This window comes from Pseudonaja textilis, chromosome Z, assembly GCF_049901715.1.
Source record: "Pseudonaja textilis isolate UNSWEBS1 chromosome Z, rPseTex1.2, whole genome shotgun sequence".
Classification (NCBI taxonomy): Eukaryota; Metazoa; Chordata; class Lepidosauria; order Squamata; family Elapidae; genus Pseudonaja; species Pseudonaja textilis.
In genome coordinates this window covers 117,467,182-117,482,582 of record NC_142008.1, presented here as the reverse complement: position 1 = coordinate 117,482,582, position 15,401 = coordinate 117,467,182, and the positions used below count along the sequence as shown (strand labels likewise).

The 15,401-nt window shown below is 34.4% G+C and overlaps 1 protein-coding gene across 1 annotated transcript; it reads left to right on the top strand.

Moving 5' to 3' along the window:
* Window positions 1–2,854: 2,854 nt before the first annotated feature.
* LOC113451743 (vomeronasal type-2 receptor 26-like) lies at window positions 2,855–7,891 on the top strand. Its single transcript, XM_087916193.1, has 6 exons — window positions 2,855–2,874; window positions 3,432–3,723; window positions 4,112–4,975; window positions 5,343–5,570; window positions 6,157–6,283; window positions 6,762–7,891. Exons 1-6 carry the CDS (start codon window positions 2,855–2,857, stop codon window positions 7,658–7,660), a joined length of 2,430 nt encoding a protein of 809 aa, XP_087772319.1. The 3' UTR covers window positions 7,661–7,891.
* The last annotated feature ends 7,510 nt before the right edge of the window (window positions 7,892–15,401 follow it).

The following is a 15,401-nucleotide window of genomic DNA, read 5'->3' as shown; positions in this document are numbered from 1 at the left end:
ATTCTGATTTTAATGATCAGAAATTAGATTGCAAAGGAAGTAGAGCAAAAGTTAGTTTCATGTGTAGATTGAAGTCATAAGATACAAAAAGAATGTTGGTTACATTAGGATACAGGTTAAATAACTCCCAGCAAAATTAACAGAATAAGTGAATTGGAAGGGACCTGGAAGATCTTTGAGTCAGTATATATAAATCCCCTGCTCAAAGAGGAAACCCTCTATACCATTTCAGATAAACCGTTTTATGTCATTTGATGTCAAAAAATTTAGACACCCCTGTTCAGATTGTAGGTTACAATGAATCCTTAAATCAACGGAAAGGATGTAACTTGTATTTGAGATGCAGTTAAGGATTATAACTTTCATCCAAAGTAACTGTATTTTTATTAGGTACAAATGGACTTTGTACATGAATGGATCTAATAAAAAATTGAATCCTGTTCATAACAAATGGCTCTCTTTTCCATTGTTCTGCAGCCTTGATCAGGGATTAAATTAACCCAAAATAAATATTAAGTTGGTAGCATATAATCAAAACTAAGACCCTGATTTATTTTTTTGTCACCAAAAAAGGCACCAAGTCTTATTTTCGAGGGATGTCATCCACTGACTAACCTCATTTGCTTATGTTAACCCTGGCCTCCTTTTCACTGTCAGAGACATTCAGGAACTTCTGTGGCCAGCAAGGCTTTCCTGAAGATCTCTGCAGCTGATAACAGAGCTCCAGACAGATCCTGAGCTTTGGTATGAGCTCCAGAGGCCTTCAGGAAAGCCTTGCCAGCCTTGCTGGCTGCAGAAGAAATGGGCTGGAAAGGCAGGTGTCAGGATGTGTGAGGCCTGGCTACAACTGTCCAAAGATAAGTAGTAGGGAAGCTCCAGCCCCCCATCCCCACTCTAGCTTAAATTTTATCTATGCACTGTGGAATGGGCGAGATCTGATTAGGGCTTATATTGAGTGCACAGTAAAAATCAAGCTAGGACTTACTTTTAGGGTAGGTTGTATTTTCAGGGAAACAGGATAAGTATAACTCCACTCCTGAAAACACTGTACAAGGAACTGAAGTCTTGATTCTTCCTATGGGCTTTGAATATTTATGCAAGTATGTCCTGAATCAGAAACTATAAATGCAGAAGTGGATAGGATTATGTATCTACAAATCTTTCAAAATCTTCAAAGAAATAAAAACTCAAAGCAAGCTGTAATGTGTTCTGTGGCTGCATGGTCTGTCTTCTAATTCAAAAAAGGAAACACTACCCTTTGCCGGGCTATATTGGGTTTTTTATATATATTTGATTTAGGCTTAGCTTAGACATAAAACAATACAAATAAATATTTAGGGAGATATGTATGGTTCAATACTATTAGATTTTAGTTTTAAATTTATAATCAAGGATGAAAGGAACAAGAGATTAATAATAGAATAGAATGCCAACAGTTGTCCATGTCATCACAACTTTCTTCAGAAGTCAATTCTTAACATTTCAACTTTTCTGGTTCCATGGACTAGCAGGGACAGCAGCTGAGTTGGCGGGGTTGGGAAAAGATAGTTCTTCAAACTTTGTTCTCTTGGCCACCAACAAATTATCAGGAGTCTTTCATACTCTTTAAAATAACAGTTTGGCTTCTGTAATGTCACAGGAAACACCATGGCAAGCATGATTTGGAACTGGAAGTTTTATCTAGTTTCCAAAGGATTTTGAAATCAAGACCAGCTAATCTGTAACAGATAGTTGACATCTGACCATTTCATCAAACATTCCTGATTTCTAGAATTAGTGCAATGTTGTAGCTTCAAACTTCCCAATTCTATTTCTCCACTATTTTCAAAACAGATTAAGCACCAGTCACTTATTATGTCACTCTAAAGAAAGAAAGTTGTTCATCACACATGTTAAGAAAACATTACCAGGTGGTTAGTGTTTCCATGCCAATTATGTCCCTTATAAATGACTGCAGTCATTCTATTATTTTAGCAGACCAAAATATCAAATGTTCTGCACAGAAGGGAATAGAAATTGAGAAACAATCCATATGAATACTTCAAGAGCCACACGGAGGAAGGAAGTGGTAATGCTGACTCTGTGAGATTCATTTCCAAAAAGTTCTCTTCCTTCTGTTTTATCTTCCAGAGGTTCTCCTTGAAGATAGACTCAGACACTTTTTCCATACACAGAGAACCATAAAATCGATCCTCCTGGTATTCCAGATGCACAAAGCAGTTCCTTTGAGCTGTCCTGCAAGTGATGCCTTCCCTGTTCCACATGAGTGGTTTCAACCTGGGGACCTCATCATCGGTGGGATGATGTCTCACTTGATTTACCATTTCTATCAAACTCTATTCAACCAACATCCTTTTCTCAACCTTTATGATTCACCAATGTAAAGATTTTCCTTTGAATCATCTGACCATGCATACATATCAAAGAATCATTTATATGACTGTTTGTAGAGAAAATGTAGAGTTTTTCATGTAAATGTAAGAATTCTTTGTGTTTTGAAAGTTTTCTAGTGGTGAGAGAAGAGGGAACTATCTTTGTGTTTGTTTCATTAACATTCTTGTAAGTAAAGCATATTTCATTGCATGGAAATTATCAAAAAGAAGAATGCAAAAAAAAAAATCAGCTCTGCCACATTTCACAACACAAAAATAAAGGTGCTTTTCCAAAAAAACAACTGAATGTTCTTGGTTTTTTCTTTGAAACGTTTCATTTCTCATCCACAAAACTTCTTGTTCTATCTCAATTCTGGTTCAAATCTGGAGGTTTCTTGGATGAGAAGTGAAATGTTTCAAATAAAAAATTAAGAAACTCCACTTGCCTTTTGGAAAATATATTTGGAACAACCATAATCAGGATGACTGAGAATCTCCAGACGTAAATGTGGAAACAATTAAATCTATTGACATTCTGTTTTACTAAACAGGAAAGGAATGATAAGATAAACTAAAGGTGTTTTAATATTTCTATTTTTGCAGCCAAAGTGGCCACACACCTTAGATATTGACTTTGGTGGAACTAAGAATTATGAGCACTCATGGAATATCCCTTAAGAACTTAAACAATTCACATGAGCAAGATGTATGGGTTTAGAGAGAACCTCACCCTTAATCTATAGTTCCTAGAATACTAAATCAACAGAGAAAACAACAAGCCACAGCTTTCTAGTTGAACACTGAACACTGAGGTTAAAATTTCAGAAATTAACACAGTATGTCTTGTAATTATTAACTTTCTGGAAAAAAATAAAAAGAAATAACGTGTGCAAAGCATATTTGGCCTGATTACAAAATAAGTATATTTAGCCTGATTATACAATTAATCAATACTTCAATCAGAAACAGGTTTTTCAGTAGTCAGTTATATACTGACCATCCTAAAACAATTTGCAAAATTATTATTATTTTGAAAAGGTGTGCTCAATCTATTTTCAGTGTAATAACCAAATTCTACCAACACATCCTTGCCTTGGCCTTTGCTGTAAAGAAGATCAATGAAGACACCCAGATCTTACCTAACATCACTCTCGGGTTCCACATCTATGACAGTTACTACAATTCAAGGATGACCTATCGCACCACCCTGGACCTACTTTTCAAATCACAGGAATTTGTCCTTAATTACAGATGTGATAGCCAGAAGAATCTCATGGCCATCATTGGAGGCTTAGGTTCTGATACATCATCTAATATAGCTGAAGTTGTAGGTTTCTACAAGGTTCCACAGGTCAGTATGGAGGAGATGAGCAGAAAAATTCTATACCTTGTTGTTATGACATAATTACTGAGAATCAGGTATTAGACTTAGATTTGTATTAAGATATTCTAGACACCTTAATCATCATTTCTAAAGTGTGCCAATCATACAAGTAATTATCTAGAATCATTCCATACCAGAGGGAAGATTTGAATGTAGCACACCCTGGTCCTGTTCAACCAAATGAACTATTGTAATGTGTTTGTAATAATTCATAGAAATTCCATACTATATTAATATTTTAAACAAAATAGAGGGGAAAAAATCCTTCCTTGGCTATTGTTTACAGGAAAACTAGACCCAGAAAGATCAGATCTGAGCGAACGACTGAACAGAATATGACTCTGCTTTCTTTTAGCTGACATATGGCTCAATAGCCCAAGAGGAGTTTCAGACCAGGAAGCAATCTTCACTTCATTTCATGGTCCCAAAAGAGGACCATCAATATGTTGGGATTATTCAACTGCTTCATCATTTTAGATGGACATGGATTGGGATATTTACTATGGATAACAATAATGGAGAACGTTTTTTACAGAAAATGCAGCCCATACTTTCACAAAATGGAATCTGTTCATCATTCATACAAAGGCTTTCACAACTAATCCACATAGAACACTATATAGAACTTTATCACATAGTCTCAAGTATTTTCACTAATATGAGGAATAGCAACACCACCACATTTCTTGTCTATGGAGAATCGTTGACAATTACATGGCTCAGAGGTATCATGTTTGCAGCAGATCCTGAAAACAAGCAAACTGCATTATTTAGAAATGTGTGGATCATGACTGCACAGATTGATTTTGTGCTCTCAGGCTTTCAAATCAGTTGGGATCTCCAGATGTTCCATGGGGCTATTTCCTTCAGTGTTCATTCAAGAGCAGTTGTAGGTTTCAAGGAATTTCTTCAGACCATCAACCCTCATTCAGGCTACAAAGATGGCTTTCTGCAAGATGTTTGGGAACAATTATTTGATTGTTCACTCTCAAAATCAGAATTACAAGAAACGTCCAATAGGCAGTGCCTGGAAGAGAACAAACTGGAGGATCTTCCTGCACCTATGTTTGAAATGGAAATGACTGGCCAAAGCTACAGTGTCTACAATGCTGTTTATACTGTGGCTCATGCTTTGCAAGCACTACTCATATCGGGGTTCAATAAGAAAAAAACAATGATGGGTAGAAAATCTGACCTTCCATATCTGCAGCCTTGGCAGGTATTCTCTCTGCATTGGAAAATTCTTTTATTTCAATGAGAAATTTGACCTAGAATTACCATTTTAACCTATGGTGGGAAGTCTTAATATTTTCTGCTTATAAAATCCAGTTAGGTGTGAAGATTAAGAAACTACTATATTGTTAAGTAACACAGTTGTTAAGGGAATCTGGCTTCCCCATTGACTTTGCTTGTCAGAAGATGGCAAAGGTCATAAATGTGAAAAACAGTCATTTTTTTTCATTCCATAATAACTTTGAATGGCCACTAAAAGAACTGTTGTAAATAGAGGACTACCTGTATTATCCTTTGAACTCTCTCTCTCTCTCTCTCTCTCTCTCTCTCTCTCTCTGTTCTCTTTTACATAGCTCCATCCATTTCTACATGGCATTTCTTTTAACAATTCGGCTGGAGAGAAAGTTTCCCTGAATGAAAAAGGGGAAGTAATGGGTGGATTTGATATCATCAACCTCATCACATTCCCCAATCGGTCTTTTCAAAGAGTTAGAGTCGGAATAATGGATCCGAGTTCTCCAACAGGCAAAGAATTATTCATTGATGAAGATTTGATTGTCTGGCACCCAGCTTTTAATCAGGTAGGGACTCATTTGTGGACTGTATCTTGAGCCATTACGATTCCAGCTAGAGGCCTTGATCTCTTAAACTATACGGACCAAAGCTTCTTTAGAAATCTAATTTTTATGTTTATAAGAAAAAATGGCATACTTTGAACAAATGTGGCCCAAGATTAAGCATTCATGAAACTGACAAAATGATGTTGCAATGTAAAAGTCTGGTTTTCATATTTGATTGCAAGTGCCTTTCAAATCATTGGAACTGCATCATTTCCATAACATTTTCATGAATATTTATTTACTCACCTTGCCTTTTTCAAAGAGGCCCTTTTCATCATCATTCTAATTTCAACAACTTTTAATGTATAATATAAATCCAGCTAGGTGATATACAGTATTCCTCTAGGAAGTAAAGGATTAATTCCCCCAATAAAAGAGAACAATTAATAACTCAGGAATGGAGGGATCCCAGGATAATGTTGAACAATCTACTCTGAGTCAGTCACTGGTCAACCTTTGGTGCCAGTGACTGTCCCAGATTGGATTCTGCAAGATTAATTGATTTTTTAAATCTCCCTTTGCAAAAATCTTTTATATTTATCATCAGGTTCTTCCAATTTCTCTGTGTAATGACCATTGCTCCCCTGGATATTGGAAGAAGGAGGCTGAAGGAAAACAATTCTGCTGCTATGACTGTGTTCCATGTCCAGAAGGGAAGATTTCAAATCAAAAGGGTAGGTTAGACATTCCAGCAAGTTCTCATTAGATACACCTAAACCAATTGTAATATACTACTTTAACATAGCAAATAGTATTGTGAGTTCTTCAAGGTGAATATTCATTTCTATACCTGTGAATAACAATCTATCATTCTGAATTCAAGTTTTTCCATAAGAGCTAAGCTCTTATATCCACCCTTACGTATTTCCTCTCCATGTTTTGGAAAAATGGGAAAAGTCAAATGGTCTAAATTTTAATAAATTTGAAACTGCCAGAGAGAACTGTATTTCATAGAATAATTGCCCTTCCTATCGTGCTTCTTTAATGGTGGTCCCAGCTGACACAATGATGGAAAAACTGCACTTCCATAGAAACATGATCCAATATGGTAACCAATAGAAAAACTTGAGAGGGATAATGTTTGGCACTCATAAAGAATATTATTTTCAAAAATATGGAATGTATAAAAACATGCCTTGACTTTTCTTTTAGATATGGATGACTGTTTTCAATGTTCAGAAGATCATTATCCAAATAAAGAAAAGAAAGGATGTATCCTGAAACCAATCATATTTTTAACCTTTGAAGAAACCTTAGGAATTGGTTTAGCCTCAGCAGCTCTTTGTTTCTTCTTCTTGACATCTTGTGTACTTGGAACTTTTATTAAGCACAGGGATACTCCCATTGTCAAAGCCAACAACCGGTCCCTCACTTACACCCTACTTGTCTCTCTTCAGCTCTGCTTTCTCTCCTCTTTGTTGTTCCTCAGCCAACCTGGCAAAGTGATCTGCCTTCTCCGGCAACCTACTTTTGGAATCACCTTCTCAGTGGCCATTTCTAGTGTTCTGGCCAAAACCATCACTGTGGTTGTGGCTTTCATGGCCACTAAACCAGGATCTCAGATGAGGAAATGGGTGGGGAAAAGATTGGCTGTTTCTATTGTCCTCTCATTCTCTCTCCTACAAGTGTGTCTTTGTATTCTTTGGTTGTCAACATCTCCCCCATTCCCTGAGATGGACATGCAGTCAGAGCTCCAAGAAATGGTTTTACAGTGCAATGAGGGGTCAGCTTTTTTCTTCTACTGTGTCTTGGGCTACATGGGTATCTTGGCCATCGCCAGCTTTATTGTGGCTTTCCTTGCCCGTAAATTACCTGACAGCTTTAATGAAGCCAAGTTCATCACCTTCAGCATGTTGGCCTTTTGCAGTGTGTGGATCTCCTTCTTTCCAGCCTACTTGAGCACAAAAGGAAAAGCCATGGTAGCCGTGGAGGTCTTCTCCATCTTGTCCTCCAGTGCTGCATTACTGGGATGCATATTCCTGCCAAAGTGCTACATCGTTGTTTTGAGACCTGACCTCAACCACAGGGAGCAACTCATAAAGAGGAATTAGCACATCATGTGTTCTTTCTGGCCATGGGAAATGATTAACAAAAAAGAGTAGAGTATCTGCTATTATTATATTTAATATTATTACATAATATTATCATTATTTTTATTTTAGACATCCTTATTTCTATCAAACAAGATTTTATGAAGTATTGGGATTATTATTTAAATTCATTATTTCCTATTCCAAATGAAGTGCTCATTTGCTACATTTTCAGACATTCTACAAGTTTATTTAACCTAACCCTTTTTTCCTCTGCATACATCGAGCAAACAAGAGTTTAAGCATCTAAGCTCTTAGAAGATTTGCCATGTTTACTTTAAGGATTGCAGCTTCCAGTTCATGGTTTTAATAGCTTCATTTCTTAAACCACTGTATAAATATGGGAAAAAGCTAATGAATATTTTGTAGACATGTATTTAGCACATTCTCATAGGGTATCCATTTTTGATTGTTTGGTCTTCTTTGAAATGTAAAAGATAGAAAAAAAAATTTTTTTGTAAAGTTTTATTTTTTACAACAAACATACAGACAAAACATAAAAACATAAAACCATCTTTCAATTATATACATACAGTGTGTTAGTTGGTTACAATCTTTTGTGCTATCCTTTTTTTTACCATTACTCACAAGTTGTATAAATTCTCACCTTGTCAATCTAACATGTGCTTATGTAGTATCAATTATTAATCATTCATTTGATTAAACTATTTTTCCATCATTGTATACGAGATATTCTAAATTTCATTATGGTTTAATCTTATATGTTCATCCAATGGTTATATATTTTATATTATATTCTGTATCAATCTATTAACTTTTATTGTTGAGCTTCTTAATCTATTTCTTTACCATGTCTTTTTATCTAACCATTGATAAAATGAATCCCATATCATATAAAATCATTTTGTTCTCTAATTTCAAATGTCAGTTTTCTCATTTCGGCACAGTCCATGATTTTCCTAATAATTTCCTCCTGCATAGGTATTTTTTCATTTTTCCAGTTCTTAGGAAATACTAAAACATTTATAATCAAATATTTCAATTCTTTGCTGTATATTTCTGGTATAATCCCCAATAAAAATACCTCAGGTGTAAACTCTATGTGTTGTTTGATCATTTTTTCCAACCATGTGTGGATTATAATCCAATATCTTTTTGCATCCAATAATGTCCACCACATATGGTAACATGAACCAGGTATCTGATGACATTTGCAACATTTATCCGATTTATTCTTGAACATTCTCGCAATTCTCATCAGGGGTAAATGTCACCTGTAAAACATCTTATACAAATTTTTTATATGTAATTGACGTTGTCATTTTATAATTTTGAGACTACAATTTTTGCCATTTATCTAAGTCAATCCCATATCTAAAATGTTCCTCTATGCAATTATTGTTCCTTTCACATTTTCTTCCTCTAATTTAAACTCTAGAAAATGTCCGTAAAGTTTTTTAATTACTTTTTCATCAGTACCTCTGTCAAAATTTTATCTAAATCGGTCAACTTATCATAGATACCTCCTGTTTTATCATCCTTATCAAGTCTAGATTGTATATGCAAATATGAAAACCAATTCATTTTTACACCCTGTTCTTCCAATGTTTGCATAGATTTAGGTTCACCCTTTTCATTCGATATCTCACTATATCTAACAGTTTGTTCCTTTTTATATAATCATAGTGGATTTTTAAAATAATATTGCTTTTTTATCTTCTCCCAGTTTAAAAACAATGCTTCTCATATATAATGTCTTCTAAAATACCCCTGGGTTTTAGTTTCCTTATACCAGAGGAAGGCATGCCACCATAGCAGCAAGTCATGTCCTTCTAAATTCAAAAGTCTAGTATTCCTTAGTGATAAAAAAGTCCTTTACCCCCATCAAACTCGTCGCCTGGTAATATAATTCCCAATTGGGCAAAGCAAATCCTCCTCTTATTCTTGCATCTTGTAACAGTTTAAGTTTTATTCTCGCTTTCTTCCCCTGCCAAATATAGTTTAGCACTATTTTGTTTAGATCTTCAAAAAATTCTTTTCCTAGTCTGATTGGAATTGTCTGGAATAAATATAAGATTCTAGGCAATACATTCATCTTAATTGTAGATATTCTGCCAATCAATGATAACTGTAAATTTTCCCATTTTATCAGGTCTGTCGCAATGTGTTGTTTGAGTTTAAGATCATTGTCCTCCTTAAGTGTGCTACATCTTGGTGTTATGTGTATCCCTAAATACTTAACCTTATTTGTGACCTGGGTCCTCAAAACTTCCTCCAATTCTTTCTTCTGTCTTGCTAACATGTTCTTTCTTAAAAACTTTGTTTTATCTTTATTTTCAAACCTGCTACTTTCCCACACTCTTTTATCTTTTCTGTCAGTTTAGGTGCTGACTCCAATGGATCCTCTAATATGAATACCAGATCATCGGCAAAAGCCTGCAATGTATACTCTTCTTTTTTAATTTTCATTCCTTTTATTTCTTTTTCTTCTCTGATGTTCCTATTCAGCACTTCCAGTTTTAACACAAACAACAGAGGCTAGAGTGGACAGCCTTGTCTAGTCCCTTTTCTTATATCTATAAAGTCTGTTAACTCTCCATTTATCATAACCTTTGCAGTTTGTTTACAATATATAGTTTCTATGGCTTGAGTAAATTTTTTACCAAAGCCCGTTTGGTCCAATTGTAGCAGCATAAAATGCCAATTCACATTATCAAAAGCTTTTTGTGCATCTAAAAACATCAAAGCCATTTGCTTTTCGGATGTGCCTCAAAGTATTCCAGTGTGTCTAAAATTATTCTCATATTGTCTTTAATTTGTCTCTTCAGCAGAAATCCATTTTGATGATCAGAATGAATAAAATTATTTAAGTATCTTTCTGCCAGAATTGAAGCAAAAATTTTATAATCTGAGTTTAATAGGGATATAGGTCTGTAATTTTTAACTTGCTGTGGGTCTGTGTCCTCCTTCAGTACAAGTGTAATATATGCTTTTGACCATGTTTTGGGTATTCTCTTGCTTTGTCATAACTTCATTCATAACTTCTAATAAGTGAAGATTCAATGTTTCCTGAAATGTCTTACAAAATTCCACTGGCAAAACGTCCAGACCTGGTGTTTTCCCAATATTTTGCTTCTTTAAAGCTTCTGTTAATTCCATCATCGTTATGTTACTTTCTAACATTATTTCAATATCTTTGGGTATCTGGGGCAGATTTGCTTCCTGTAGATATTGTTGAATTCTTTCTTCCTGAACATTCTCTTGATGGTACAATTTTCCATAATAATCTTGAATAATTTTTTTCTTCTCCACATTTCCATAGCATATATGTCCTTGTTCGTTTATCAATTGATGTATCCTTCTCGAATCTCTTTCCTTTCTCAATTTATATGCTAGCCATCTGCCTGGTTTATTTGCATCTTCAAAATAGTTCTGCTTAGCATTTTTAATGTTTTGTGGTATTTCCTCTTTTTCCATTAGCCCCATTTTATGTTTAGTTATGTCCATTTTAATTTTAATGTTCTTTTTTTGTGGAAATTTCTGTAGTTCTTTTTCCAACCTCTTGTCATCATCTTCCAATATTTTAAAGATTTTTTTTCTGTTTTATATTTCTTTTCCTTGTATAGTCCATTATCAAGCCTCTTGTATAAGCCTTCATCGTGTCCCCGAGGTTCTGTAATGATGTATCCTCTTTTGTATTTTCTTTAAAGAAAAAAGTCAATTCTCTCTCAATTTTCTGTTTAAAGTCTTTTTCCTTTAATATCGTATTATTTAAAGTCCATCTAGATCTCCTCTTTTGTCCTTTCCATACAAGTCTTATTGGATTGTGATCTGCCCAGGTACTTGCTTTTATTTCTATGTCTTGTGTGTTAGAGATCAATTCTGTTGACATCCATATCATATCTATTCTGGACCATGATCCATGTCTGTTTGAATAAAAAGTATATTGTTTATTTTCTGCATTTCTCTCTCTCCATGCATCTTTTAGGTTTATCTCATCTACCATTCGAAAGAAGGATTTTGGCAATGTCTTTCTAGCTTTCTTTGCTGTTTTTGTGTTTTATAATCCAATTTGTCATTTATTATTCCATTAAATCTCCCATCAGACAAATATTATCATAGTCCAGTACAATTATTTTCTTATGTAATTTCCTGTAAAAATCTTCTTGATTATCATTTGGAGCATAGATTGTTATTCAAAGTATCTTTAGATTATTGTCTGTTATCGCCACCATCAAAATCCTTCCATCATCAGCTGTATATATTTGTTTCATGGGGATTGTGTTTCTAAGGTATAACACCACTCCTCTCTTTTTACACTGTGTCAACGCTGTAAATAATTTCCCTAATTTTTGTTGTTTCAATATATGGTCATGTTGTTTTTTTAATATGTACTTCTTGTAGGCAGATTATATCAAATTTTAATTTCCCAACTTATGAAATATTTTCCTTCTTTTAGTAGCTGAATTAAGTCCATTTATATTAATTGTAATCGGTTTTCTCTCATCCATTTTAAACTTTATAAGAAGGATTTGTTGCTCTAGTAGATCTTGGTTCTCATTGCTCTCTGGGTACACCACCTACAGCCCTTCTTCTTTTTTAATTACTGCTATACATTCCTCTTGGAATTCAATTAACGACTCTTCTTTTCTTGTATCTTCCTCCTTTCCTCTGAAGTATTCCAGATAGAATAACTCAGCTTTTTCAACTCTATCAATTCTGTGTCTTTGTTCCTGCCAGGTAAACATAGGCCTTCTGGTATCAGCCATCTGTAATTTATTCCTCTCTTAAGTAACTCTTTAGTCAAAAATAAAGATTCTCTTCTTATCTCTCTCACTCTTCTCGGTACCTGTTTCAGTACCACTATTTCTTTACCTTTGTACTTTAGTGTTTTCTCTCTTGCTGCCTGCAGTATTTGTGATTTAATTATTTTCTTAGTAAATCTGATATGAACTTCTCTTGGCAGTCTGTTTCTCATTGCATATCTTGTGTAGACACGAAAACCTCCTCCATTCCATCCATCATCCTCTCTTTAGTTATCTCTAATGCTTTTGCTAAGATTTCTGTCATCATTTCAGCAAGGTTTTCACCCTTCTTCTATATTTTGAAATCTAAGATAGAATTCTGATGTATCAATTTCCCCTCCCAGTGATCCCAGTGATCTGCTTTTGTCTCTTTCAACTTCACTCAGTCGGGTATCATATATCCAATCTTCTTATCTCTTTGTACGTCTTGTTCTTCAATTTTCTTAATTCTGTCCTCATATTGCATCATCGTCTGTTGAATATTTTCAATTTTCTCATCTATCTTTTCAGTTCTTTGCTCCATATTCTCTGTTCTCTTTTCAATGTTTTCCGTTCTCTTTTCAATATTATCTGTTTTTGCTTGTATCTTTTGAATTCCTTGCATAATCATCTGCAATGTCACTTCTTTCTCCTTCTCTTGTTGCAACATCATCTGTATTGATCTTTGTCCTCTAGATAGTGAGGAGGAAGAAGTCAGGATTGAAGAAGCTGAGGGTGGTATCTTTCTACTCATCTTAGAATATTTAATAGGAAAAATGGGAAGAAAAAGCAAGAGCAGACAACTGCCACTCCAATAAAAAGTAAAAGCATTAAAGTACACAATTTTTTTGAAGAACTTAGTAAAATAACTGTTAAATTTATTTGGCAAGGGAAAACATCTAGAATAAATTTAAAGGCAATGCAGGATATGAAGAGCAGGGGAGGGCTGGCACTTCCAAATTGGGAATTGTATTATATTGCTGCCTCTTTAGTATGGTTGAAGGAATGGATGAATTTAACTAACAAGAGAATATTATTTTTAGAAGGCCACGATTTGCAGAGGGAGTGGCATGCTTTTTTATGGGATGTAGGGAAAACTAGCCAGAAATATTTCCACAGACACCTAATCAGAGACTCATTATTAACTAATTGGAAGAAAATACAGAAAAAACATTATTTAAAAGTACCAATTTGGATCTCAACAATGGAGGCGATGATTCACCCAAATAATCTGGATATCACTAAAATGATTAAATATAAGGACCTATTAGATACACAAGAAAATTTGAAATTGCGGCAAGAACTTCAAGAGCGGGGACTAAAAATTGATCAGTGGGCATACCTTCAAATTCAAATAGATATAAAAAGGACAAGAAAGAAATTGGAATCAACAATAAACTCCAGCAATTAGATAAAACTTTGTTAGGATCAGGCAAAAAAAATATAACAAAATTTTATAATTATTTATTAGAAGTAGAATTAGAAGAAGAAAAAGAACATGATAGCCTGGAGTAGGAATGTAGGACATAGCATCATCCTAATAGAATGGGAAAAGGTCTGGGGTAGAAATAATAAGGTTACAAAATTGGTAGCATATAAAGAAAACAGCTATAAAATGTTTTATAGATGGCACCTTCCTCCTTCGAGATTAGTGAAGATGCACCCCAATATGAGTATGAAGTGCTGGAAATGAAAAAAAAAAAAAAAAAAGGGGGGGGGCTTTTTTCCATATGTGGTGGTCCTATACAGAAGCTCAAAAATATTGACAGAAAATTAGAAATTGGCTGGAAGAAATGACAAGAGAACAGATCGAACAGTCCTTTTTGTTAGGGATCTTTGAAAAAACAAATATCAAAAAAGTGAAATACACAATAATACACATTTTGACAGTGGCCAAATTAGCTTTTGCCCAATGTTGGAAGCAGCCTCACGTTCCATTAAAAAAAATTTCAAGTTGTGCAGAAATGGACAAATTAACTTTGGCATTAAAAAATAAAGACACCTCAATATACTACAACAGCTGGAACTGCTGGTACAAATGGATAGACCAAAGACAGACTTTACACTATAAGAATAAAGAGGATAGGATAAATCCATAGTAGTGATACACAGATATATGTAAGGATTAGGGGTGTGAATATGGCACAAATAAAGGATTAAAAAAAAGAGGTCTTACAAACTGTTGAAGATGAGAAGGTTTTTAATTGTTTTCTATTTTTTCTTTCTATTTTATTCTCCCATTTTTCTCTTTCTTTCTTTTTTCATTTGTGTATGTGTTGTCAGTTGTTTTAATTGTAAAATCAATAAAATTTATTTATTAAAAAAAAAGTAAAAGCAAAAAGTAAAAATGGGAAGGGAAAAAATCTTCAGGCACTTGAGCACCTTAATCCAATTGGTTACAATTGTATAGAAAGAAGAAGAAGAAGAAAAGAAAAAAAATGTAAAATAGAGAAGGGATGAAAAAATTTTAAAAAATTAAAAAGACAGAAATCTGTATTTTCCCCTTGTTAAAAAGGTAGAGCAAAAGGAGGAAGGAGAGGGGAGAAAAGTAATCTTATTCCTGCATCAAAAGAGTCAAGTCCAAATATAAAATTCCAACTGGAGGGGGAGTGAAAAAAAAGGGAAGGAGAAAATACAATTCTGTCAGTAAGCAAAGCACTGCCACTAAATATTCGAGGCTCTTTACTAAGTCAAAAACAAAATGTCCAGTTCTCTTTTCAAGGTCACTTCAATCTTTTTTCTTTCAATTTCAACTCCAGACTCCAGCTATCAGTAGTTCCACAGAAGAGCACCTGCATAAGTAATCTACATGTTCTTCCCACTATCTTTTCAACGAAAAACTCAGAGTCCTTGAATGTAACACCAAATGTATCAACAAGAAAGAAAGAAAAAAAACAATATATCCAAGTCTCCAAGTGGCAGTGCTACTTATTTCCCTTTCTTTTCCCTTCCCCTCT